The 27692-nt window shown below is 44.1% G+C and overlaps 1 protein-coding gene across 5 annotated transcripts in view; it reads left to right on the top strand.

The window, feature by feature from the left end:
* Positions 1 to 27692, top strand: part of LOC134895591 (proprotein convertase subtilisin/kexin type 5-like) — a 568642-nt gene that overhangs the window by 153102 nt on the left and 387848 nt on the right. For 3 of the 5 annotated variants that reach the window (XM_063913851.1, XM_063913850.1, XM_063913849.1), the window contains exon 3: positions 487 to 600. In XM_063913851.1, the coding sequence (XP_063769921.1) occupies positions 487 to 600 (114 nt within the window). Of the gene's footprint in view, positions 1 to 486; positions 601 to 26644; positions 26731 to 27692 lie in introns of those variants that run through there. The other 2 variants (XM_063913854.1, XM_063913853.1) reach the window with 2 other exon arrangements.

The following is a 27692-nucleotide window of genomic DNA, read 5'->3' as shown; positions in this document are numbered from 1 at the left end:
GACAATATAAATATACAGATATATTATCAACAATAATTGCATAAATACACTAAAACAAATGTATTTTTGCTGTGATTCATTATTAACTTTGTTTTCTGAGAAGTCCCCACTTTATTGCTATTACGTTTATTATTTTGTTACTGTACTGATGTATAATTACTGCTTGCCTTTGCCCACCATGTGGTCTGTCATTACTTTGCTGCTCTGTATACTCATCATTATCCTGCAACTTGTCATTTTTCTCTTTGCCCAATAGAGAAAATGTTTACTAAAATGTGACGCTCTACCAAGTATTGGTCCTGAAGAGCTTGCAGAGCATAGTAGGGGGCTACGAAGGAGTACAATTAATTAAATAACATGAGTTTGATCAATGTGGAATATAATGTATGATTCATACAAACAGTAGGAAAAAAACAAGAATTTGATACATGTTATATACTGATATTCATTAAACTTACTGAATGTTTCTTTTTTTTTTGTTGGCAGGTGGAGTGGATAGAACAGCAGGTGGTTAAAAAAAGGACGAAGAGGGATTATAAAGTTACTAATATGCATTCTGCCTATTTCAATGATCCCAAGTGGCCAAGCATGTGGTATATTGTAAGTACATTTGCAAATACTGTATTTGTTTCTGGTGCATGTTATTTTTATCTTTATTAATGGCAGAATATGTCACTGTAAATAATTTTTGTATGCTTATAAAGACAAATGGTCTGCATGTACATTAGCACACCATTATTCAACACTATTATCCACTATTTGTATTCACCAATATATGTGTGAAAGGAATACATACGATATCCTGGCAGTCGGGACGCCAGTGGTCACATGATCGGCTGTGGCATCCCGACACTGAATATGCTAGCATCGGAGCATATGGCATTAGCTATCAGGACCAAATCTCAGAAAAACTAAGCTTATAAGAGCTTGTTATATTTTGCAGTGTCGCAATCCTATAGAAACCTATGGGGACTTCTCTGCTGATCAAAACTAGAGGGAAATCTTTACTGTGGTGGTACCCTTTAAATAACCTTTGTAAGGTACTTTAAAAACTGCAAAAATCCCCTGAAAGCATACATTTTTGCAAGACTCTTTGCAAAACAACATTAATAAATAGCCCCCTATATGAGATATATACATTACAGCTTGATAAATATTCACATATATATTTGTATAAGGTTTCATGTCAGATATTTGGATGCTTAACACTATATTTGCATTTGCAATGCAGCTCAGCACTGCAGTGTCTCTCATTTTAATTAAAAGTCTATGGGGTATATTCAATTGCAGTTGAAAACTGCCTTCTTTTCGACAAAAGACGGCAGTTTTCGACTTTTTTTTGGTCGAATCCTGATTCGACCTATTCAGAGCTTTTCGACAAGTCGAGGCATTCGACTTGTCGAAAAGCACGTGGATCGGCGGAATAGCTGCCGATCCACGTGTTGATGTCGAAAACGGGGCCAAATCCAACAGGTTTTGGCCCCCTTTTCGACTATCTCAATCCGACATCAAAATGATGTCGGAATGAGATGGACCTGGAAGAGGCGAGGGGGGGGGGAGCCGCAGGGCAATGGGGGGACAACCGGCGGGCATACAGGAGATCAGCGCTACGATCAGCGCTGCAGCTGGATGTCACTCACCCGCCTGACCTCACAGCAGCTTCCACCCGGCTCCAGCACGCTGCTGGAGCCGGATGGAAGCTGCTGTGAGGTCGGGCGGGTGAGTGACATCCTGCTGCAGCGCTACTCCGTAGCGCTGATCTCCTCTGGCTGCCGCCGGCTGTCCCCCTGCGGCTCGCCCCCCCTCTCCTCCTCTGGGTCCCATCTAAAATTTTACTTGAAAAAAATCGAATTTTAGATGGGATTGAATAGGGGTTGTCGGATCCATTCCGACAAATACATGTCGGAATGGATCCGACTTTAATTGAATATACCCGTTAGATGTAGAGCGAAAACACTTTTTGTAACATTCTGAATGGTTGTAATTACACATTTGATTATTTCTTAATTTTGTTTATTTAAATGTCAAACATTAATGATCTGCGATCCATTGGGGAATCATCAAAATACAGTATGTTAAAAGTCCCTGACTACCTGTTCCAGTGGCACACACAGGAGGGGTTTCTGAGTACCTAGAAACACCACCTGGGAGCACCCTCCCATACAAGCGTGAATCACTGCATTTTGCCATGAGGGGGTGGTGCCTATTTACGCAATTTACCTGGCTCTGCACCCAGTAAGAGCTGCTGCATTGCATCCTTCCTATGAAGGTAAGATGGTAAGCGATAGATAGATAGATAGATAGATAGATAGATAGATAGATAGATAGATAGATAGATAGATAGATAGAGAAATGACAACCACGACACTCAAGGACTTGAATCAGACGATGTGTATTGAAAAAATCGCAGCATAATCAGTTTGATTATTCTGTGATTTTTTCAATACACATCGCCTGATTCAAGTCCTCGAGTGCCATTACAAGTTGTTCACTGAGGGCACCGGGGCAAAGGAGACACCAGAGGAGTGCCGTGCTGTTTGTTCACTATATATATATATATATATATATCAAGCAAAGCGATTTCGTCTGCGCAATGTCTAATGTCTCAAGTTTTTATATATAAAAACGTCCTGTAATCCACGGTGCTCCAGTAAAGTGCTGCACCCCTTGTGTGCCCTATCCACAGGGCTGTGTCTACAAAGCAAGAAGGAATAAGGAGGCGCACAATAGTGAAGAAAGTCTTCTAAAAATGTTTATACTGTATTAGGTAAAATATACATTCACAATATATCACATAAAACAAGCATCTCACAATAGCGGCAACAGTCGGACTCTCAGCTCCATGTGAAGGCTCTATTCCATTTGGCGTCCAAGAGATGCCCTGCGCCGTCCCGGAAGTGAGTCACAAACCAAGCCTCGATCTCAGCGATATGCAGGCATCACCTCAGCTCAGTCATCAAGTTCCCAGACCGGTTTCGTCTTCCGACTTCCTCAGTGGGCATATCCATGCAGTGTGCATGGTGGTGTTTAAATAGAGCTGTGCTTTGAGCCATTAATCAATTACCTCGCCACAGGTGTACTTTACTATGTTAACCCCATACTTACTCATAAGCAAATCACAAATGTGAACAGTACTATCACAATCAAACATAGTGCACATATACATATTGCATCATTACATATATTATACACATACAAATTCATAAAACATAAACCAGAAAATGTAAAACAAACTGTCCAGTTACGGTCACCATTTTATGGAAGACCAACTGCAGTGCATCGCATAACCTTTATTTAAATTGCTTAAGCTAAAAACGCTTTCGTTTATTCAAACCACCTTATTTGTATGCAAAACTTTCTGTGGCATAACCAATTTTTGGGGAAATAATTACATACAATGATGATCCTGGAGAGGGGTGGTATAACATGCATCATAGGGATACATAATCCAACTACTATGATGCCACCGCCCATCCCCAGCATTCACCAATACACAAGAACTTTCATAAAATGATGATACCAGAGAGGGGCGGTAAAAAGCGCATCATATGGATACTTGATCCAACAACTGTGATGTCACCACCCACCCCCAGCATTCACCAATATACAAGAGGAAACAGCAACAGAGAAGAAAAATTACTAGTATAATAGCAACAAGAATTAATATAAAACGGCAAAACAAGGAGAACAAAAGGCAGGATTAATTCTACTAGATTCAATCAACCAGAAAGGGAGTTATGTCACAACCCTCATTTCTCTGACGTCCTAGTGGATGCTGGGACTCCGTCAGGATCATGGGGAATAGCGGCTCCGCAGGAGACAGGGCACAAAAGTAAAAGCTTTAGGATCAGGTGGTGTGCACTGGCTCCTCCCCCTATGACCCTCCTCCAAGCCTCAGTTAGGTTTTTGTGCCCGGCCGAGAAGGGTGCAATCTAGGTGGCTCTCATAAAGAGCTGCTTAGAGTAAAAGTTTTGATAGTTTTCTTATTTTAGACGGTGAAGAAACAAACGTATTTTCCTTTAGGGCCACACGTTACATGTTAAGGGCAATGAAGGAGGTGTTACATATTTCTGATACTACAAGTACCACAAAAAAGGGTATTATGTGGGTGTGAAAAAACTACATGTAGTTTTTCCTGAATCAGATAAATTAAATGAAGTGTGTGATGATGCGTGGGTTTCCCCCGATAGAAAATTATTGGCGGTATACCCTTTCCCGACAGAAGTTAGGGCGCGTTGGGAAACACCCCTTAGGGTGGATAAGGCGCTCACACGCTTATCAAAACAAGTGGCGTTACCGTCTCCAGATACGGCCGCCCTCAAGGAGCCAGCTGATAGGAGGCTGGAAAATATCCTAAAAAGTATATACACACATACTGGTGTTATACTGCGACCAGCTATCGCCTCAGCCTGGATGTGCAGCGCTGGGGTGGCTTGGTCGGATTCCCTGACTGAAAATATTGATACCCTTGACAGGGACAGTATTTTATTGACTATAGAGCACAGAGAGATATTTGCACTCTGGCATCAAGAGTAAGTGCGATGTCCATATCTGCCAGAAGATGTTTATGGACACGACAGTGGTCAGGTGATGCAGATTCCAAACGGCACATGGAAGTATTGCCGTATAAAGGGGAGGAGTTATTTGGGGTCGGTCCATCGGACCTGGTGGCCACGGCAACAGCTGGAAAATCCACCTTTTTTACCCTAAGTCACATCTCAGCAGAAAAAGACACCGTCTTTTCAGCCTCAGTCCTTTCGTCCCCATAAGGGCAAGCGGGCAAAAGGCCAGTCATATCTGCCCAGGGATAGAGGAAAGGGAAGAAGACTGCAGCAGGCAGCCCATTCCCAGGAACAGAAGCCTTCCACCGCTTCTGCCAAGTCCTCAGCATGACGCTGGGGCCGTACAGGACCCCTGGATCCTACAAGTAGTATCCCAGGGGTACAGATTGGAAATTCGAGACGTCTCCCCCTCGCAGGTTCCTGAAGTCTGCTTTACCAACGTCTCCATCCGACAGGGAGGCAGTATTGGAAACAATTCACAAGCTGTATTCCCAGCAGGTGATAATCAAAGTACTCCTCCTACAACAAGGAAAGGGGTATTATTCCACATTATATTGTGGTACTGAAGCCAGACGGCTCGGTGAGACCTATTCTAAATCTGAAATATTTGAACACTTACATACAAAGGTTCAAATCAAGATTTAGTCACTCAGAGCAGTGATAGCGAACCAGGAAGAATATATGGTGTCCCGGGACATCAGGGATGCTTCCTCCATGTCCCAATTTGCCCTTCTCACCAAGGGTACCTCAGGTTCGTGGTACAGAACTGTCACTATCAGTTTCAGACGATGCCGGTTGGATTGTCCACGGCACCCCGGGTCTTTACCAAGGTAATGGCCGAAATGATGATTCTTCTTCAAAGAAAATGGACGATATCCTGATAAGGGCTAGGTCCAGAGAACAGTTGGAGGTCGGAGTAGCACTATCTCAAGTAGTTCTACGACAGCATGGGTGGATTCTAAATATTCCAAAACCGCAGCTGTTTCCGACGACAATTTGCTGTTCCTAGGGTTGATTCTGGACACAGTCCAGAAAAGGGTGTTTCTCCCGGAGAAGAAAGCAAGGGAGTTATCCGAACTAGTCAGGAACCTCCTAAAACCAGGAAAAGTGTCAGTGCATCATTGCACAAGGGTCCTGGGAAAAATGGTGGCTTCTTACGAAGCGATTCCATTCGGCAGAATTCACGCAAGAACTTTTCAGTGGGATCTGCTGGAAAAATGGTCCGGATCGCATCTTCAGATGCATCAGCGGATAACCCTGTCTCCAAGGACAAGGGTGTTTCTTCTGCGGTGGCTGCAGAGTGCTCATCTACTAAAGGGCCGCAGATTCGGCATTCAGGACTGGGTCCTGGTGACCACAGATGCCAGCCGGAGAGGCTGGGGAGCAGTCACACAGGGAAAAAATTTCCAGGGAGTGTGATCAAGTCTGGAGACTTCTCTCCACATAAAACAATGCTCTAAGCTTAGCAAGACCTCTGCTTCAAGGTCAGCCGGTATTGATCCAGTGGGACAACATCACGGCAGTCGCCCACGTAAACAGACAGGGCGGCACAAGAAGCAGGAGGGAAATGGCAGAAACTGCAAAGATTCTTCGCTGGGCGGAAAATCATGGGATAGCACTGTCAGCAGTGTTCATTCCGGGAGTGGACAACTGGGAAGCAGACTTCCTCAGCAGGCACGACCTCCACCCGGGAGAGTGGGGACTTCATCGGGAAGTCTTCCACATGATTGTGAACCGTTGGGAAAGACCAAAGGTGGACATGATGGCGTCCCGCCTGAACAAAAAACTGGACAGGTATTGCGCCAGGTCAAGAGCCCCTCAGGCAATAGCTGTGGACGTTCTGGTAACACAGTGGGTGTACCAGTCGGTGTATGTGTTCCCTCCTCTGCTTCTCATACCCAAGGTACTGAGAATTATAAGACGTAGAGGAGTAAGAACTATACTCGTGGCTCCGGATTGGCCAAGAAGGACTTGGTACCCGGAACTTCAAGAAATGCTCACAGAGGACTCATGGCCTCTGCCGCTAAGAAGGGACTTGCTTCAGCAAGTACCATGTCTGTTCCAAGACTTACCGCGGCTGCGTTTGACGGCATGGCGGTGGAACGCCGGATCCTAAGGGAAAAAGGCATTCCGGAAGAGGTCATTCCTACCCTGGTCAAAGCCAGGAAGGAGGTGACCGCACAACATTATCACCACATGTGGCGAAAATATGTTGCGTGGTGTGAGGCCAGGAAGGCCCTACGAAGAAATTTCAACTCGGTCGATTCCTGCATTTCCTGCAAACAGGAGTGTCTATGGGCCTCAAATTGGGGTCCATTAAGGTTCAAATTTCGGCCCTGTCAATTTTCTTCCAGAAAGAATTGGCTTCACTTCCTGAAGTCCAGAAGTTTGTCAAGGGAGTACTGCATATACAACCCCCTTTTGTGCCTCCAGTGGTACTGTGGGATCTCAACGTAGTTCTGGGATTCCTCAAATCACATTTTAAACCGCTCAAATCTGTGGATTTGAAATATCTCACATGAAAAGTGACCATGCGGTTGGCCCTGGCCTCGGCCAGGCGAGTGTCAGAATTGGTGGCTTTGTCTCACAAAAGCCCATATCTGATTGTCCATTCGGACAGGGCAGAGCTGCGGACTCGTCCCCAGTTTCTCCCTAAGGTGGTGTCAGCGTTTCACCTGAACCAGTTTATTGTGGTACCTGCGGCTATTAGGGACTTGGAGGACTCCAAGTTGCTAGATGTTGTCAGGGCCCTGAAAATATAGGTTTCCAGGACGGCTGGAGTCAGGAAAACTGACTTGCTGTTATCCTGTATGCACCCAACAAACTGGGTGCTCTTGCTTCTAAGCAGACGATTGCTAGTTGGATGTGTAGTACAATTCAGCTTGCACATTCTGTGGCAGGCCTGCCACAGCCAAAATATGTAAATGCCCATTTCACAAGGAAGGTGGGCTCATCTTGGGCGGCTGCCCGAGGGGTCTCGGCTTTACAACTTTGCCGAGCAGCGACTTGGTCAGGGGCAAATACGTTTGCAAAATTCTACAAATTTGATACCCTGGCTGAGGAGGACCTGGAGTTCTCTCATTCGGTGCTGCAGAGTCATCCGCACTCTCCCGCCCGTTTGGGAGCTTTGGTATAATCCCCATGGTCCTGACGGAGTCCCAGCATCCACTAGGACGTCAGAGAAAATAAGAATTTACTTACCGATAATTCTATTTCTCGTAGTCCGTAGTGGATGCTGGGCGCCCATCCCAAGTGCGGATTGTCTGCAATACTTGTACATAGTTATTGTTACAAAAATCGGGTTATTATTGTTGTGAGCCATCTTTTCAGAGGCTCCGCTGTTATCATACTGTTAACTGGGTTCAGATCACAGGTTGTACAGTGTGATTGGTGTGGCTGGTATGAGTCTTACCCGGGATTCAAAATCCTTCCTTATTGTGTACGCTCGTCCGGGCACAGTATCCTAACTGAGGCTTGGAGGAGGGTCATAGGGGGAGGAGCCAGTGCACACCACCTGATCCTAAAGCTTTTACTTTTGTGCCCTGTCTCCTGCGGAGCCGCTATTCCCCATGGTCCTGACGGAGTCCCAGCATCCACTACGGACTACGAGAAATAGAATTATCGGTAAGTAAATTCTTATTTTAAACCAGAGGGACAGAAGGTGTCAAGCTTATATATCCAAAAGGTTTCTCGTCTTGCTAACTTTTTCAAAATATCTCCCCTTCGTTCTCCAGTGTTATGTGTTCAATGGCTTTGTACGAGAAGTTTTGCACCGATGATTTCTGACATTCAGCAAAATGACGTGGCACACTGTGGTTTTTAACCCCATTTAAAATGTTGTGCATATGCTTTAAAATGCGCAGTTTTAGTTGTCTCTTGGTCTTCCCTACATATTTTTTCCCACACCCACACTCAATTAGGTATACAATGTGGGTAATTTGACAATTCATCAATTCCATTAACTTAAATTGTCCAGTACCATCCGACTTACTGAATGTCTTCCTATTCCGGCTGCAAAACTTACACACATTACTCCCATTCTGAAAAAAACAAATTCTGACCCTAACTCTCTCTCAAACTACCATCCCATCTCTCAGCTCCATTGCCTCTACAAGTTACTTGAGAGACTTTTCCTACACTCACCTCACACACTTTCTTAACTCATACAACTTATTGGACTTACATCAATCAGGCTTTTGTTCCCAACACTACACAGAGACAGCACTGACTAAAGTAGTGAATGATCTGATCACGGTAAAGTCTAAAGGCCATTACTCACTTCTTATTCTTCTAGCTCTCTCTGCTACTTTTGACACCTACCTATCTAATTGCTCTTTCAGTGTCCGTTTCTCTGAATCCACCTCCTCTTTCAGTTGGAGTACCGCAAGGCTCAGTCTTAGGTCCTCTGCTTTTCTAAATCTATACCTCATCTCTCGGTAAACTAATCAGCTCTTTTGGATATCAGTATCATCTGTATGCAGCTGATATTCAAATCTACCTATCCTTCCCTGATTTGTCTCTATCTGCTGTTTTATCTTGGATGTCATCTCACCACCTCAAACTTAATATTTCCAAAACAGAGTTAATTATATTTCCACCAGCCAATAGTAGTTACCAACCTGAAATCTCTATCACTGTTGTGAACTCGACAATCAACCCTACACCACAAGCTGGCTGCCTAGGTGTCATCCTGCCCTTTGTCCCGACATTCTATCTGTTACAGGCATCTAAAAAACATATCCAAAATACGACCATACCTTACACAAGACACAGCAAAAACTCTAATCCATGCTCTCATTATCTCCCGCATTGATTATTGCAATAGTCTTCTTACTGGTCTTACCAAAAAGAGGCTCTCACCACTACAATCCATTCTGAATGCTGCTGCGAGGCTAATCTTCCTCGCTAGACATTAATTGTCTGCAGCGCCACTATGTCAGTCCCTCCATTGGTTACCTGTATTCTACCATATTCAATATAAAATACTTTTACTCACACTCAAGGCTATTAACCATACTACACCAATATACATCTCTTCACTTATCTCAAAATATCTCCCAACCCGGCCACTTTTCTCTTCACAAGATCTACATCTCTGATCCACACTCATTATTTGCTCCCATGCATTATTGCAGGACTTTCTTCGGGCTGCACCAACTCTATGGAATGCCCTACCACACACAATAAGACTCCCCTCTAGTCTCCAAACCTTCAAGCATTCCCTGAAAACTCACCTCTTCAGGCAAGCTTATCAAATTCCAGAACAGCTCACATAACCTTCAAAAGCTTTCCTATCCAATGATATCCCCACTGTACAGTTCACACATATCCTCATATATCTTCTCTTTTTTCACTTTCCCTTCCTCCTGACCCTGGTTCATCATTGCTGTGATGTGATATCATGCAGCCCACCAAGAACCTATGCAATCTGCTGGACAACCATGCAAAAGATAGCACCTATCCTTGTGTATAAATGCCAATTTCCCTATAGATTGTAAGCTAGCGAGTAGGGCCTTCCTACCTCTATGACTTGTTTGTTATTACCCAGTTTTGTTTTATCATTATATCCAGTTATAAAGTGCAACAGAATTTGCTGCTCTATATTAGAAACTGTTAATAAAATAAAAAATAAATAAATACATAAATACACACTTAGCATACCTCCCAACTGTCCCAATTTTTGCGGGACAGTCCCGTTTTTTGGGGACTGTCCTGCTGTCCCACCCGCGGGCCACCGTGTCGCACGGTGGGGGGTCAGTTGGGAGGCTCCTATCAGTCACTGCTCTGCAACTCACAGAGAGCTGGTCATGCCCCCATAGTGACAGAAAATGGGGGTCATGGCACTCCCGTGAAGCCACGCCCCCTTTTCTATAGTCCATGCCCCCTTTTTCCACGCCTGGGAGTCCTGCTTACCCATCTCCCTATGTAAATTATATAACGAATTTTTACCCTCCTGAGCGATATAGTTGACTATATCGCCCAGTGTGCATGTAGCTGATGTCGAGCGATGCGCGGCCCCACGGGTCGTTAACAACCCTTGGTCTCGACCATGCATGCTGCTCAATTTGGACTCATTGTCCAAAGCTGCATGCTCTGGCCGACTGCGACATGACTTCACTGTGTGATATCGCACAGTGTGTATGCCCGGGTGGGGAAACACTAGGCAATGACGCTCACCGGGCACATCGTCTAGTTTGTACCCACTTTGAGAGTTAAGTGCTGATTGCAGGAGTAAAAAGCAAGTATTGTAATAAGAAGCACTCTATAGATCACTGAACACAAACTGAAGTAGGAGGAAGCTTAGCTAACAGAAAGTTATAGATGTAGCAGCCCTCATCTGTCCCGTGATGCGTACGCATGTGCGCATACATTGCAGGAGCAATTTGCCATGATCGGGGTCAAATAGCGGTACCCTCGATTAGACAATACATTGTCTATGGGCTGCGAGTGTGAATATTCACGTGTGCCCATTCGCAGGCACACTACCTGCAGAAATACTAATTGCAGGTGCAATTATTTGAACACTAGATGACGGAGGCTATATCTGTACTTGTGATACAGGAACCAGAATGGCTTGGACACAAGGTGAACTGGCAAAGTATAGGTGCCTGAGAATGGTTTATAAGGGGCACTCTGGAGTCATGTGACACATTAGTCTCTGTGTGTGGCTGCAATAGTGTCAGCTGACCTCAAGTAAGATGGTGGTGTCCATGAAACAACAGGAACATCCTGAGATGACTATCTATGACTAGACATGTCGATCAGTGAATCGTCAGCACCTGATGAGGTAAGACGGTTTGAGAACCCGCAGTGTGACACACATATTAAGTCTGAGGAACCAGAGATACCATACATACCAACCTAAGGTAATAAGCAGAGAGGGAAGAGGGTTCTGCCTAGTGCCCTCAAAGATCTTCTGTCAGCTCTGCTTATATCTTCACCCACATTTAGCTTCTAATAAAATGTAGCTAAAATATATTGTCACTAAGCACCTGTTAAGCTAAAACAGTGATACCAGCTTGCACTATATCAGACTGGACTATAAAGTATTTTTCTAAAAATATTTTTTGCGGAGCCAAAGTAGTAAAAATATAATTCTGATAAGATCAGTATGCCACAGTAGATTGCGTCCTTCTTGATAATTTGACCCAGGGTTCATGCTGTTATCTTGATAGATTTTAGAATATGATGAAATGTGAAGATAGCCTGAACTCATTACATTACTAGGTTGCTTATTATTTTATGGCTTGCATTCCTTGTATGGTCCTATCAAATATACAGTACTAGAGGGGCGTGGTCTGGCTGCTGAAGGAGAAGGACGTGCAGCTTGAGAGCTCCTGCATATTACCCTGATTAAAGCCCGTTTTATAATACTTGGGCTCACCCACCCACATCTATTCATCTCCCTTACCGCCCTCAGGCCGGCTTGGATTGCCCTGGGGGGACACCGCGGAATCGGGGAGTGCTTTTTAGCGCTCCTGCGGGTTGCGGCCCTCCCCCCAGACTGAAGCCGGGGCCTAGAGTAAGCGCGGGTCCCGACCTGTGCCCCTGGAGCCGCGTTGATACCCAGATACCCTCCCCGGCGATCCTGGAACTCTGTGTGGGGCTTGCTGGACACCCACCTTACTCTGATTGCCCCCGTTGACACCCGGCGCTGTTGGCCTCTGGAGCTCCGGACGGCGGGGTCTACAGCGAAGGCGGCCGCCATCTTGCTGGGACTCGGGAGACACGGAGCGGCTGACGGCGGCGCACGGCACTTGACCCGGCGCTCTCTCCATCAGCGCCACAGCATCCGACGGTCGGGACGCCCGCGGCGGGTCCCTGGTGAACCGAGGCGGGAGGTAAGAGGTGCCCTCCCTGACCTCTCGAAGGCCCGGCCTGTGCACCTGCAACTGACCCTTCCTCACTCCCTCCGAGGCTCTCCGCTCCCCATCATGCACGCCCCGGTCCTCCTGTCCCCATGCTCAGGCATTGGTGGGAAAGAACCGCGGAATCGGGAGGAGGCTTAGGCCTGCTCTGCGGGTTGCGGCCCTCTCGCCTTGCAAGAGCCGGGGGCTAAATTTTGGTTCTACTCCCGGACGGGAGGGGGAGCTGCGCGTAGGTTGACTGGGCTTGCCCCCCTTTTGCCGGCACACGCGCCTGTGCTCCCCTCTCTGTACCCCTTCACCACCTGGGCCCCTCTTGTGCGGTCGCAGCCTGCGAAGGCGGGACATTTGAGGCCTCCGGACGGAGGTGCTCTATGGAGGTGGCCATCCTGGTGTTCCGCGGACAGTAGAGGACCTGACGCCCCACGTTGGTGGATCCTTTGAGGTCTGGGATACCCTCCTAAACCCCTGACCTGAAGTCCCCCCGCTGGCCCCCACAGTCTCGGGATCGGGAGACGGCCACACAGACGCTCGCGACCTTTAACCAGGTCACGCAAGGTTCGGCCGAGTCGTGGATTCTGTGACCCCCGTCCTCCAACTAATTGCTGCGACCCCTAGCGGGTCTCCTGCTACCTTGAATCCCTCTATTACCTCCTGAGGACCCCCCCCAAAGCCGCGACCTATTTGAAGAGCCTAGCTGAGGCACATTATATGAACTGCCTCCCTTGCTACTTCGCGGCGGCCATTTTCCTAACGGCCACCGGTGCCAACGCGGCCTCCCCACCGGGGCTATGTGAACCCCAAAAGCGGAACATGACCAACCGGGTTCTATATGCTGCCACACTGCTGACTCCAGTGTTTACAGGCGTTCGCCTGACGTATATTATGCTATAATATGACCAAACCACGCAGAGGGGATAGCGGGCTATACTTCTAATTGGGATATGTCCTAATGTTTTCCTCCTCGGGGCCCTGTTCTGGACTCTGTTCTCTTCACTCAGACAAATGACAAGACGGCGCCGCTCTGGTAACGCATCAAAAGCTAAATCCGCAGCCACACGAGCGGCAGCCTTTCATACTCTATTTGGCACCCCCGTTCCTGACCCCACCACCTCCACCCCTCTCACTGACTCCTTGCCGTCAACCATCATGGAGGATGCTGGGGCCTCGCCCTCTCCAAAACACCGCCAAGCTGGGCCTGCCAGTAAAGACTCTGCTGATATGGCGGCAGTCCTCATACAGCTACGCTCTCTTCCGACTCGCCAAGACATTCAACAAGATTTATCCAATATGGAAAAAAGAATTCATGATTCCCTACAAGCGAGTCTCTCCACCATCCAGTCTGATCTCACGCACGTAGCAAACAGAGTGGTCGACCTGGAAGATCACAGAGATGAAACGGACTCTAAGCTTGCCGACCTCCACGATCTTGTATCTCGATACTCACGTACCACCACTGATATGAGACGTAGACTGGATGATATAGATAACAGAGGTAGGCGGAATAACTTGAGGGTCAAAGGTCTACCCGAAGATGTGCAGCCCCAGGGCTTGGTTGCGGCATTGACTACAATATTCAACGGCCTTCTTGGTGCCGACCCCAGCTCTCAAATAGTGTTTGACAGAGCACATCGGGCACTACGGCCGAGGGGAGCGCCCACGGAGCGGCCTAGAGATGTCATCTGCCGGCTACATTACTTTCAGGTGAAAGAGACTATCCTACAGAAATCCAGACAGGCCTCGACCATAGATTTTAATGGCCACCACATACAGATTTTCCAGGACCTTTCCTGGGTGACCCTACAGCAGAGGCGTCTTCTCCACCCCCTCACGGAAGCTCTTCGGAAGAAGGATATCAGATTCCGCTGGGGCTTTCCTTTAAGCGTCCAAGTCACCCGTGATGGGAACTGATACGTTCTTGAGGACTATGATGGTGTCCCATCATTCTGCACTGCACTGGGTCTACCGTTAATCTCACTGCCAAATTGGACGGACCCCCTGCAGCTTCCCACTACGGCACTACCCCGCAGGGAACCTTGGAAAAGAGTGGACGCCCCCAGACGATGCAATCGGACTGGCAGAACTGACGGAACATCTGAAATTTCATGACTGCGTTTGCCATCCTAAATTGTGATATCCTTTTTTTTTATGTTACCTCACTGAATGCTCACATTGATCTTTTTACTGGTTATTCAATGTATGAGCTTCAACTGCCCAGAGATTGCCTACTACTCTCTTAATGTTAGAAGTTATTTACGTAACCAACCTGGGAGGTTTCCTATGGGCTGTGTGGGATTAGGTGGCGAGGTGGGAGGAGGTGGTTGATTGGTTTCCCTCCGCCCATTTCCTTCCTGATCATGATGTATCCCTTTAAAATACCCTTTTACTTAACTATCTAAAGTTGTTGAACCCGGTATCACCCTTTGGACCCCCCTCTCTGCTCTACATTTCTTAGACCATGGGATGCTCAATTTATACCCATGGCTATCAATGCAGAGACTGCTATTATATTTTGTTGTCTATGTTTCTTTTTTGGTTTCTCCTTTTCTTTTTCAATGTTAAAATACCTATGTCTTCCTTTCTTTCCTCATGTGTTTACCCACCTAACCCCCCCCTCCCGTACAACTACCAATTTCAGGCTATTTATGATGCGGCACTGTGTCGGAGTCGGAGTCAAGGTATATCGTTCAGTCAGTTGATCCATGCTTTCTTTTCTATATGGCTAGCTTAAAAATTGTTTCATACAATGTGAAGGGTTTAAATATCCCTGAAAAGAGATCAGGCCTACTACACACCTTACATACTGATGGAGCAGAGGTTGTTTTCTTACAGGACACACATTTCAAGCAGGGGGCTTCCCCGGCTCTTCGCTCTCGTCATTTTCCCAATGGTTACTTTAACGATTATTCTGGAGCGAAGGCTAGGGGTGTTGCCATTCTTTTTGCCAAGCATCTGAGACTGCTGGATGTCTCCGAAATGTTGATAGGTGATGGGAGGGGGATTCTGGTTAGAGCTTCCATAGCCCATCAGACATTCACCTTTGTAAATCTCTACCTTCCTAACTGAGGCCAAACTCGGTTTCTTAGGGAATCATTAGAACTAATAGAGCAAAACCTGATGGGTACTTTGGTAGTGGGAGGAGATCTTAATTGGGTCCTTGAATCCCGCTTGGATTCCTCCTCTGGGTCCCCACGGAATACTCTTAGAGAGTCCAGACGATTTAGAGCTGTTTTACATGATTTTCAACTGGTTGACGCATGGCGTCTTCTGCACCCTTCAGATAAAGATTTTACTTTTTACTCACCCCCACATAACTCATATTCTCGGATTGATTGCCTCTGCGTGAGCCATGCCCATCTGGATCTATTGATTGATGCAACTATCGGCCAAATAACAATGTCAGACCATGCCCCAATTACGCTCACACTTTCTCTCCGTCACCCCCCCCCCCAAACACTGGCGCTGGCGGTTCAATGAACAACTCCTTCGGGACCCTGTTTGCCGAGCCCAAATTGAGACAGCAATAGACGACTACATCTCTTTGAATGCGACTGGTGATGTATCCCCGGTTACATTGTGGGAGGCGCATAAATGTGTGCTTAGAGGCCAGTGCATACAACTAGGCTCGCGCCTGAAAAAACGGAAGGTTGAGTGTAGAAATGCCTTACTAGAGAAAATAAAAAATCTGGAACTGACTCATAAGTCCACGTTGGCGTCGGACACCTTTGCCGAACTCCAAACAGCGAGGCAAGCTCTTAATACTTTACTCAGCGACGGTACCCGCAGGGCGTTCCGTAATTGTCGACATAAATATCATAGATGGGGAAACAAACCCGGTAAACTTCTGGCACGTGCCCTTAGAGCTCAGAGATCTTTAACGTACATATCTAAACTCACGGGTGCGGACGGGGTGTCCCGGGCCTCTGATACAGAGATAGCGGAGATTTTCCATAATTATTACTCAGCCTTGTACAACCTGACCTCTACGCGGACATCAACTACACGCAAAGATCACAAACATAACATACAGAAATTTTTGGATGAAATCACTTTCCCGACTCTCCCAACGGACATTGCCCGGGCCCTAGATGACCCTTTTACTGGGGAAGAACTGCAGGCTGCCCTAAAGTCGTCTCCTAACGGTTGGTTTTCCAGTCACATATTATAAGGCCTTTCAGGATAAACTCGGCCCCCTTCTCCTGCAGGCCTGCAATGCCATATCATCAGCGGCTCCTATATCGAGCCAGTCCGTGAGCGCCCATATTACTGTCATCCCAAAGGATTCTAAAGACCCGACGCTCCCTTCCAGCTATAGGCCAATATCGTTATTAAATGTAGATGTTAAATTATTTGCAAAACTCATGGCTAATCGCCTGAAGCCATTACTGCCAGATATACTACACCCTGATCAGATCGGCTTTGTTATGGGCAGAGAGGCAAGGGATAATACTATTAGAGTCATTGATCTGATAGCACACGCGCAGATAACTGATACTCCCCTCATGCTCCTTTCCACAGACGCAGAAAAGGCCTTTGATCGGGTGGATTGGGATTTTATGGAGGCAGTGCTTCGGCGCTTGGGTCTGGGAGATGTTTTCCTGCAGAGGATTCTCTCATTATATAGAGCCCCGTCAGCTCGGGTTAGGGTGAATGGCGTCCTTTCTGAACCCATATCAATCTCCAACGGCACACGCCAGGGTTGCCCGCTCTCACCCTTAATCTTTGTTCTATGCATGGAGGCCCTGGCCCGTGCGATCAGATGCAACCCTAACATTGCGGGCCTGCAGGTGGGCAAAACTGACCATCGTCTGGCCCTCTTTGCAGACGACTTATTGGCGGTCATAACGAATCCTTTGATTTCACTACCCAACCTTATGAAAGAATTCGCGCGGTTCGGAGACATGTCGAACTTTAAAATTAATTATTCGAAATCCATGGCAATGAATGTCACGCTCCCACCTGCCACGGCATCCCTCTTGTCGCAATCATTCCAATTCACATGGCAAAAATCCCATATTACATATTTAGGAATTCAAATCCCATCGGCACTCACCACTATAGCTAATATTAATCATACCCCTCTACTTCGCAAACTGAGACAGGAGATGAGGCACTGGCTCACGCAGAGGTTCTCATGGCTAGACCGTATAAATATAGTGAAGATGAACATTCTCCCCAGGTTGCTATACCTTTTTCAAACCGTCCCTTTGAAACTTCCCCCTCAATTCTTAGCTGACGCACACAAGGCGATAAGCCATTTCGTTTGGGGCGGCCGGAAGCCTAGGTTCAAGCATAGCCATTTATCTAGGCTGAAATCTCAAGGCGGACAACAATTACCTATGATTACTACATACTACCATGCCACACTACTACATAGAGTTGTAGACTGGTCCCGCCCCACTTCCCATAGGAAGCAGTGGGTTGACCTGGAGTCTTCTTCCACCAATCTTAACCTACAGGCAGTGCCCTGGTCTCCTAGATTTAGTCGCTCATCACATCCCACTGTGGGGCCCACCTTAGCTTTATGGCGGACGCTTCGCTACAAGATGGGAATCTCGTCTAAACGAACATCCCTGATGCCTATTTTCGATAATCCGTTATTCCCCCCGGGAAGGTCTAATAAGATTGCTTCTAGATGGGGGAAGGCGGGTGTGACTAGGGTAATTCACTTGCTTGCACATGGCAAACTCAAAACGTTCTCTGAAATACAGAAAATGGGCGACATACCCGCTAAAGATTATTGGTTCTACCTCCAGGTACACCACTTTGTTACCTCACAGCGAGAGGCGATAGACCTTTATAAGGCTCTCACTCCCTTTGAATCCATGTGCAGTCAAGAGATAGCCCCCTCACATGTAGTGTCGGGTATCTACAAGATTCTTCAACAGGGTTCCTTTCCTACGGTCCCTTCTTTTTGTGACGCCTGGGATAAAGATTTAATACATCAGGGAATCAAGATCCAATGGGACACACACTGCAGGGTTATGGCACAATGCTCCACTAGCCTGGACGTTGTGGAAACACAATACAAATTACTGACGAGATGGTATAGATGCCCGTCTCTTCTACATAAATTTTACCCCTCAGTTTCCCCTCTATGCTGGCGATGTAGCAAGGATACTGGTACACTGATCCACATATGGTGGGACTGCCCGTCAATTGCCCCATTTTGGAATACAATTATGGATCTATCAACAAAGATTTTGGGAGGCCCAGTTCCACCGGGTCCGGACTTTTGGCTATTATCACATTCAGATATACCCCTTTCCCGCTACAAGAAGTCCCTCCTTAAGCACTTAAATAATGCGGCAAGAGCTGTACTCCCGGTGCATTGGAGATCCACTAACCCACCCACAATATGGGAATGGTTCCAACGCATTGACTTTTACATGCATATGGAAGATGTTTATTCTGCCGCCTTAGACAAATACTCAGACTATATAGCTACCTGGTTTCTTTGGATTGACTTTAAAACAACTAAGACCTATGCTGACTATGCACCCTGATACACACTGATGATGGAGGTTGTTAGGGCCCCCGCATTGCCCTCTAAATGTTTTACGTCTGTGGCCTATCTACTCCCCCCCCCCCCCATTCTTCTTCTCCCTTTTCCCTTCTTCCCCTTGTCCTCCGCTCTTTGTTTGTTTCCAAATGTTTACTACCTCACACTTTGTTTAAATACTGTGTTACTAAGCGATATGGTTACGGGGTTGCTCTTTATTTCAAATTCTGTCACTTCTGCCGAACGTTACACAGTTTAAGATAACATATATGAATCTGTTAATCTCTCCTTTTCGCAACCACTTACTGATGTTTTATACCTACAGTTGATAAGATATGAGACTGCTGTCTACGTTCTATTTTTGATATGTATGTTGACATATTTGGAAAATGTTCTATATTGCAAAATGAAAAATAAAGAATTTAAAAAAATATATATACAGTACTAATAACATTTATTAAGTCATTCCATCATTCATTTAAGTCTCTGAAATAATCAGTGTGAATAGTACTGTTGACTCATCCCATACCCGTCAGTCTCCATGATCATGGTGTGCCCATCATGATTTTTGGAACCTGAAAGGAACGTGGCCTATATTGGAATGTCTGCTTTGCTGTGTTGGAGAGCCAATTTTGTTTTGTGATTGGGATGTGGTTTGTGCAGTTTGTAATCAGGTATTATTTTGGCCTGATTTTGTTTTTTTTAAATGTTGGGAGGTATGCTATACTAGCTAGGAAGTACTTAGCTTTCATAGGTTGTTATAAAATAGTGACAAGCAGTACTGTTAGTCAGCAGTGGTGCTGGGGGGTGGCACAGCATGCTGACTTGAATGAGAGTCCTGCTAGGCCAATGGCCAGATGATTCTTTTTTTTTTTTTCCATTACCAATGGCATCACTAGTGGGGTGCGGGCCACACCCAGATGTCACCTGCCAAGGGGTGACACCAAAATGCCAGCTCCTTCTCAGTGACAGGAGCCAGGTGCTGCACTGTAACACCCAGCTCCTGTCACAGTGTAGGAGCAAGCACTGCAGACCTAAGTAATGACCCCTCCACAAAGCCATGCCCCATACAGTGATATACCTCCATTTTGCCGTATGGATTCAAGCTGCCGCACCTGGTGTCAGAAAGGTTAGTGATGCCACTGGTCATTACAGCTTATTTTTTTATTTTGTAACTAGTGAGGGAGGAGGGGAAATCGTTAATAGTGGGGGAGGGGGTGGGGATGGTGCTACTTTGGCAGTTCGGAGGCCTCAACATGAAGGGGGCAGTGGCATGATGGGTGGCGACCAATAATGTGCCTATGGGTGGCCTGACCCATAAATTCGCCCCTGCTTTTAGTGAAGTGAAATCACAAATAACATTGTGTTATTATCCTGGTTTAAATACCTTTTTTTCTCAATTTAAAATGTATTTTCCCTACTAAATGTAAATTGCGCAAGATACAATGTATATAAACTAATAGCTATGTAACAAAGCAGTGAGGAAGACAAGTCAGATGCTTGGCTGCATTGGGAGAGGAATCAGCAGCAGAAAGAAAGAAGTAATAATGCCACTGTATAGATCATTGGTACGGCCTCATCTAGAATACTGTGTTCAATTCTGGAGGCCATATCTTCAGAAGGATATTAATAAATTAGAGACTGTACAAAGAAGGACAACTAAAATGGTGCATGGCCTACATCACAAAACATACACAGAAAGACTAAAAAATCTCAGTATGTATAGTTTGGAGCAGAGAAGGGAAAGGGGGACATGATAGAAACATTCAAATATATCAAGGGTCTTAACTAATGGGCCCTACAAATCTTGCCGACGTTTCCAATTTGGACGATTGGCTTGCTATGGAGAATGAGGGAGAACCAACAATGAACGACCGCGGAGACGCTTATCGTTCATCGTTGGTGCATACACACTGATCGATATGAACGATTTATCGTTCATTACTGAAAGTGATCGTGCATATCGGCCACACATCGGCAAGTGTGTAGGGCCCAAAAAGTCCAGGAGAGAAACAATCTTTAAATGAAGAGAAGCAATAGAACACGAAGACATGCACTGAGACTGGAGGGAGGTGGGTTCAGTGGAAATTTGAGGAAACATTACTTCACAGAAAGGGTAGTGGACAAGTGGAATAGCCTCCCATCAGGGGTGGGAGTAGAGCAATTTAAACATGCATGGGATAGACATAAATATATCCTTACAAAGAAATAAGGATCAAATAAGGTTTGAAATAAAAATATGGCAGACTAGATGGGCCAAGTGGTTCTTATCTGCCGTCAAATTCTATGTTTCTATGTTTAATAGCTCCATTGATAATAATGATTTATGTTTATCCTTTTAATACTGTATTACCACTTATTGTTACATTTTACTAACATGCTCCTTCTCCTCCCTGGAGCCCAGAGCATTATTCATGTAGCTGGTTTACTAGTGCTCCATGGTCATTCTCACAACATCGTGGCTGTGAAATATGGGCTGGAAGCCCAACCAGAAACCACAGCCTTTGAGACTCAGTAGTAGATTTACTAAAGCTTCTAAAATAGACAATTGGTGGTGTTTTAAATAGCAAGCAATCATATTATGTCTATAACTTTCTAGAATGCAACAGAGAAATGATAGACAGAATCAGATTGGTTGCTATTGGCAGCACCACCACTTGTCTGTTTTGGAAGTTGTAGTAAATCTACCCCACAGTGTCTGATTGTCCTTCTGCTCACGTAAGAAGTTCACTTCTCTGCATTCATTTTAAAGTGGCAAATGTTTATGTTTTGGTAAAGCTTTAAGTGGAATTAATATATTGAAAATGATACTACTTTTACTGACCCAGGATTTGGAACACAGTTCCACACCAGATCAGATCCGGAAGAGACCCTTTTTTCACCGTGGTGCTGATCCAGGTTATTCCTGGATCTGCTCAGTTCACTCTGCACACAGGTGCATTGCAGCACTTGGAGATGATCTCCTTGTGCCGGAATGTGGCTCTCCCCATGCTGTAAACGGGACCTGGGTCAGAAGACCTGGGTTACCCATTTATACTGAATCTCACTTTGGTCCTTTCCAGGTAAAGCCCTGCTGGCTACAAGGCTATCCTGACCTGGGTGGAGCCACTTCCATTGAGCAAAAACATGGGTCGATGCGCGTTCACATGCAAAACCTGGGTTTTTGAAGAGAGTGGAAATGGGGCTATAGCAAACATACTACAATTTTCTATGATCATGTGGCCACTGGAGGCACTGTTCTATGACGGACAATTTATTATGATTGTATGTTTCTGATTTTTGGACACTATTTATTCTCCAGTGTCTCATCCTCCAAGCCAATTCATGAGTGTCATGTCGCAATTACCTTATGCCTGGCACACTGATCCAAAACATACTTAATGCAGATAATAAAAACGTTTTGTTCTTGATTTTCTGTTAATCTGTTCCGCAATTGCCAACAGCAATTGAAATTGTATATTTGGTATGTATTCTGTCTGAAAAGCTCTCTTGTGCATTGTTGGTCTTTGTAAATGAAACACATCTGCTATTGTGAGAAAATAACAGCAGCAATATGTTTATCTAATATTTTAGTCATTTCATATTTTTGTCATTGATGGAATACAGACAGGGATATTGTGATTAATGGTGGTTTGTAGCTTTTCAGTCCATTGTCTTCCTGAATAACACCCTATGGCAGTGACCTGTAAGTACTATTTAGATTTAGTCCAGCACACACATAAATCAACCCCTTCTCCATCTGCCTTTAAGGATGGATGAATTGACACAGCAGCAAACTTTTCGACTATGTCAGTCTTATTGATTTTGTATGTTTCCTATAAGGATATGTGTGTAAGAGTTTTGTTTTCATGGTTGGTATTTCTCTGAAAGCTCCATTGTGGTCAGCAGGACATGACATATTGCTGAAACGGGATAGCGGGATGTCTGATACCAGATAATGGAGCAAGGGGTACAAATCAGACACAATTAGGACAACTTCCAGCACTATACTGTATTGAAAAAGAGAAGCCTCTGAAGAGTGTAGATTTATTTTTTATACTAGATTTTCCATAGACTTACTGTACATGTGTGATAAACATCCAGTTTATTTTTGCTTCCTGCTGTAAATGTAAGATAATGTCTATAGAGCATGTATGTTTGATCTTCCTTCCAGAACCTTCCCATATAGCATAATGTACAGTGATAAACATCCAAATCAGCATTTTCTCAGCCAATTAAACATTAGCAAATATCCTTTTTAATTTGGAGCTTCACATCAAATGGGCTGTTTGATCATGTCACATGAAAGAGCAGATTCTATCCGGTTTTGTGCATCATATGGTAAACAGTTCCATTTCATAACATATTTATTTGGAAGTCTTCTTGTTGTGTGCAAAATAAAAATAAATATTCCTGTGTGCATTTTTTGTAAGGAAAGCTTACTGAACATCCAACAGATCTCAACAGCTAGTATTTTCCTGCTAATTGCATAATCATTGCGAAGGTGATTATATTAGATTTAGCTTTATGCAGCAAAATACGATGTAAATTGCTTTTATACCAAGACATTGTATGATACATTATTTAAGAATGTCTCTTAAAATCTATGGTAAAAATTTAAGGTAAAATAATAGTATAATAAGTAAACAGACATTGATTTGTAACCTGTTTAGTAGGTTGTAGATGCACTTTTATTTCAGCAAATGTCTCAATGTAAACCTACAGTATACCAACAGCTAGAAGATCATAGTTTCTTATGGTGTCTCCTCCTTCTGTCCTCAGTTTCTCTTGCAGTCAGAGGGAGCTGTGATCAGGAGAACCTCTCTCTGACATTATCTAATGTGGCTTAAAATAATTAACTTACTAGTTCTGTATTAGACCGTCACCCAACACAGCCCAGGAGCGTAAGACAGTCGGAGGAAGCACATTAAAAATAAGATTTTCTTGGTGGCAGTGCAGCTTTAAAGAGATACTTCTCTGGAGTTAATTAAGTGTACATAGCACTGGGGGATATACGCAGGGGCATCCCTAAGCCCTATGACATCCGTGGGGAAACTTACTATAGGTCCACTTTAGTCGATTTTCCATTTTTTTCACACAAAAAACATATTTTGCATGGAAATTGCATGTGAGAGTTCTCCTTGGGTTTTTTTTTTAAAGTGGCAATCATTTACATGGCAAAATCAACCTGGTTTTGCCGTGTAAAAGATTGCCACTTTAGAGACGAACAAAAACAGGAGAACTCTCCTTACCCCCCCCCCCCCCCCCACCTCCTTACCCCAAATGCCACTTTGCACTCTAAATTGCTGAATAGAAAAGAAAATATTACAGTTGTGGGTGACTTGTAACTCAATGGTGTGAGCAATTAGGTTGTTAATCTGTTTAATATGTTAGACAATCTGGCCAGTATACTGCCATTGCAACTACCCATGTAACATGTTAGTGCCCTCTGCCAGTGAGTGCTATTATGGAGCATGAGATAGGCAGAAGAGACACTTCTATCTGCCTTCTTCTTGGTAAACCAATGTTGTTTTCATTTAAGTTGAGGTGTCCAGTATAAATATGATAAAATTGTGAATGTTTCAGTAGATGATCAGAGACAAAAAATTATGGAGAGTGACGGCCTATACATAGGTCACCACCCATTGGTCAAAGTTGTTGCATCCATCACTGTACCAATATAAAGTTGCAACACTGTAAAAGTGAAATATGCCCAAATGGTATACAGGTTGAGTATCCCATATCCAAATATTCCAAAATACGGAATATTCCGAAATACTGACTTTTTTGAGTGAGACTGAGATAGTGAAACCTTTGTTTTCTGATGGCTCAATGTACACAAACTTTGTTTAATACACAAAGTTATTAAAAATATTGTATTAAATGACCTTCAGGCTGTAATGTATAAGGTGATTATGAAACATAAATGAATTGTGTGAATGTACACCCACTTTGTTTAATGCACAAAGTTATAAAAAATATTGGCTAAAATGACCTTCCGGCTGTGTGTATAAGGAGTATATGTAACATAAATGTATTCTGTGCTTAGGCTTAGGTCCCATCGCCATGATATCTCATTATGGTATGCAATTATTCCAAAATACGGAAAAATCCGATATCCAAAATACCTCTGGTCCCAAGCATTTTGGATAAGGGATACTCAACCTGTATTTTTATTATTATTGGTATTATTATTATTATTATTATTATTATTATTATTAATATTATTATTATGCATCAGCAGCGATTTTGGGGGTATCATGATCAAACAAATTACACTCACTTCATGAAACAAATACAAAATAAAATGCAATGGAGTATATCTAACTTCTTCCATTACATACTGCAAAAGACACCGGGAGAAATGTAATAGCCTGCGAGATGCACATAGCAACGAGATTCTGATGAGTCTATCAGTTTTAAAGTGGTAATAGTCTAAAAGGTAAAGCCAACCTGGTTTTCCTTTTTAAACTATTGCTGCTTTAAGAAAAAAAAATGGGCAGACGTGCCAGGATCTTGGCGATGCCTGCATCTTGTAGGCTATTACATTGCCCTCATTGACTACTGATATTAGTCTAAAAGTACAAAAAGCTATTTTTAAAAGACCATTGTTCCTCTTCAAGTTTGCATACTTTATTTCAATTGTATTATTTAGTGGATTAATACAGAAATGAATAAATTAAAGTGTCTAATAGTGTTTGATCTTTCATTAAACTAAGTGATGGCCTTAATTTATTGGCTAGTGAGATTTGTACACTAATGAGTTTAACTGCAAATGTCCTTGATGAACAGTCAACAAATTTGTAAATATATTCTAAAGCACTATTATCATCCACAGTGAATGCACGTCATTTACAAATCTAATTTTCCTTCTACTGTCACAACAGATACAAACCAGGGTTGATTCATTCTAAGCCATTTGTGGGTCTTTGGACAGTGGCTATAAAAATGCAACAGGACACACATACCTTGTGGGGAGCACATGCAAACAATGTCACCATTCCACAATTTCCTATAGTTCCAGCATACAATGTTTGTTATTGTTTGGTTTGTTTCATTTTACAAAAATGTGTTTTTCCACTGAAAAATGAAATACTGGAAAAAAAGTCTGTCAAACCTCTCAGTTTGTTAAATATTACCTGAGTGACGGTGCTCCCGCTGACACAGTGGTCGTGATTGTCCAACATGCTGTAATTATTAGGTGGAGATAACGGTTCTAATGAGTCCCGGTCTGTTAACAAGAATGTATAGGATCTGGTATTGTAGCTTACCACATTCAATGGTAAAGGCTGGATTTTTGAACACATGGACCTGGGGCTAAAAATTATCAAGGGTCTAAAGTGAGAAGAGGAGGAGTTGTGGCCAGTACTGTGTGGGTGTGGCCAGAGCCCCCTGGGTGTATACACCGCCCCAATTTCATCCTAAATATCTAAAAGCAGAAAAATAGCATTATTTTGGCAGAAAAATAGAAATACAAGTTTAATATGATGAATTATGACCTTGGGGCATGCTGGGAAGCTAGTCATAATCTTGCCATCATGACGACAGGCTTATTTTTATGTGCAGGCCTGGAACTGTAGTCCCATCTGCCCCAGTGTTAATCTATCCCTGGATAGATAGATTATAAATAGATACATAGCAATGGTAATACAGTATGCAGGCAGGATGTGATTTTTCACCTCAGTTTACTGCTGATCATGTGACTTGCTCACATCATAGACAGCCTTTGTGGTTTCACTCAGCTTTGACAGAAAGGTCAACTCTGAGTAAAGAACTGTCAGTTATCAACTGTATCTGCTGATATGATCTTTCACAATGTAAGGTATGCCTATTTTCACCTAAATATTATATGAAAATAGTGTTAGATGAAGATAGATAGATCATGTGATTTGCTATGGAACTGTCAGTTATCAGCTGTAACTCAAACTGTATAGTTAATATCTACTGACTGTGTAATGTAATTTTTCTTTAACCTGTCAGTTATCAACTGTATCTTGTGTAATACAGATGTGTCCTCATACACTGTGGCTTCAGTCACACCAAACAGATCATCTCGGGGCACTAGGTCCTGGGCAACACGGGCATGCTAAGCTTCTTTTTCTCTCAAAATATGCATTTTATTTGAACAAATAAAAATGGAAGCAACAAAACTACTTTGCTTGAGTGCACTGATTTGTATTACTTGACATAGACAGTGCATACGGAAAGTATTCACAGCACTTCACTTTTTCCACATTTTGTTATGTTACAGCCTTATTCCAAAATGGAATTAAAAAAAATTTCCCTCAAAATTCTACACACAATACCCCATAATGACAACGTGAAAAAATGGTTGCTTTTTTTAGATTTTTGCTAATTTCTTACAAATAAAAAAACTAAGAAATTACATATACAGAAGTATTCACAGCCTTTGTCATGAAGCTCAAAATTGAGCTCAGGTGCATCCTGCTGCCACTGATCATCCTTGAGATGTTCCTACAGCTTAATTTGAGTCCACCTGTGGTAAATTCAGTTGATTGGACATGATTTGGAAAGGCACACAGCGGTCAATATAAGGTCCCACACTTGACAGTGCATGTCTGAGCACAAACCAAGCATGAAGTCAAAGGAATTGTCTGTAGACCTCTGAGACAGGATTGTCTCAAGGCACAAATCTGGGAAAGGGTACAGACAAATATCTGCTGCTTTGAAGGTCCCAATGAGCACAGTGGCCTTCATCATCCGTAAATGGAAAAGGTTCGGAACCACCAGGACTCTTCCTAGAGCTGGCCAGCCATCTAAATT

Source organism: Pseudophryne corroboree, chromosome 1 (genome assembly GCF_028390025.1).
Source record: "Pseudophryne corroboree isolate aPseCor3 chromosome 1, aPseCor3.hap2, whole genome shotgun sequence".
NCBI lineage: Eukaryota > Metazoa > Chordata > Amphibia > Anura > Myobatrachidae > Pseudophryne > Pseudophryne corroboree.
Note: the sequence above shows the minus strand (reverse complement) of the source record. Positions and strands in the feature narration are given on the sequence as shown.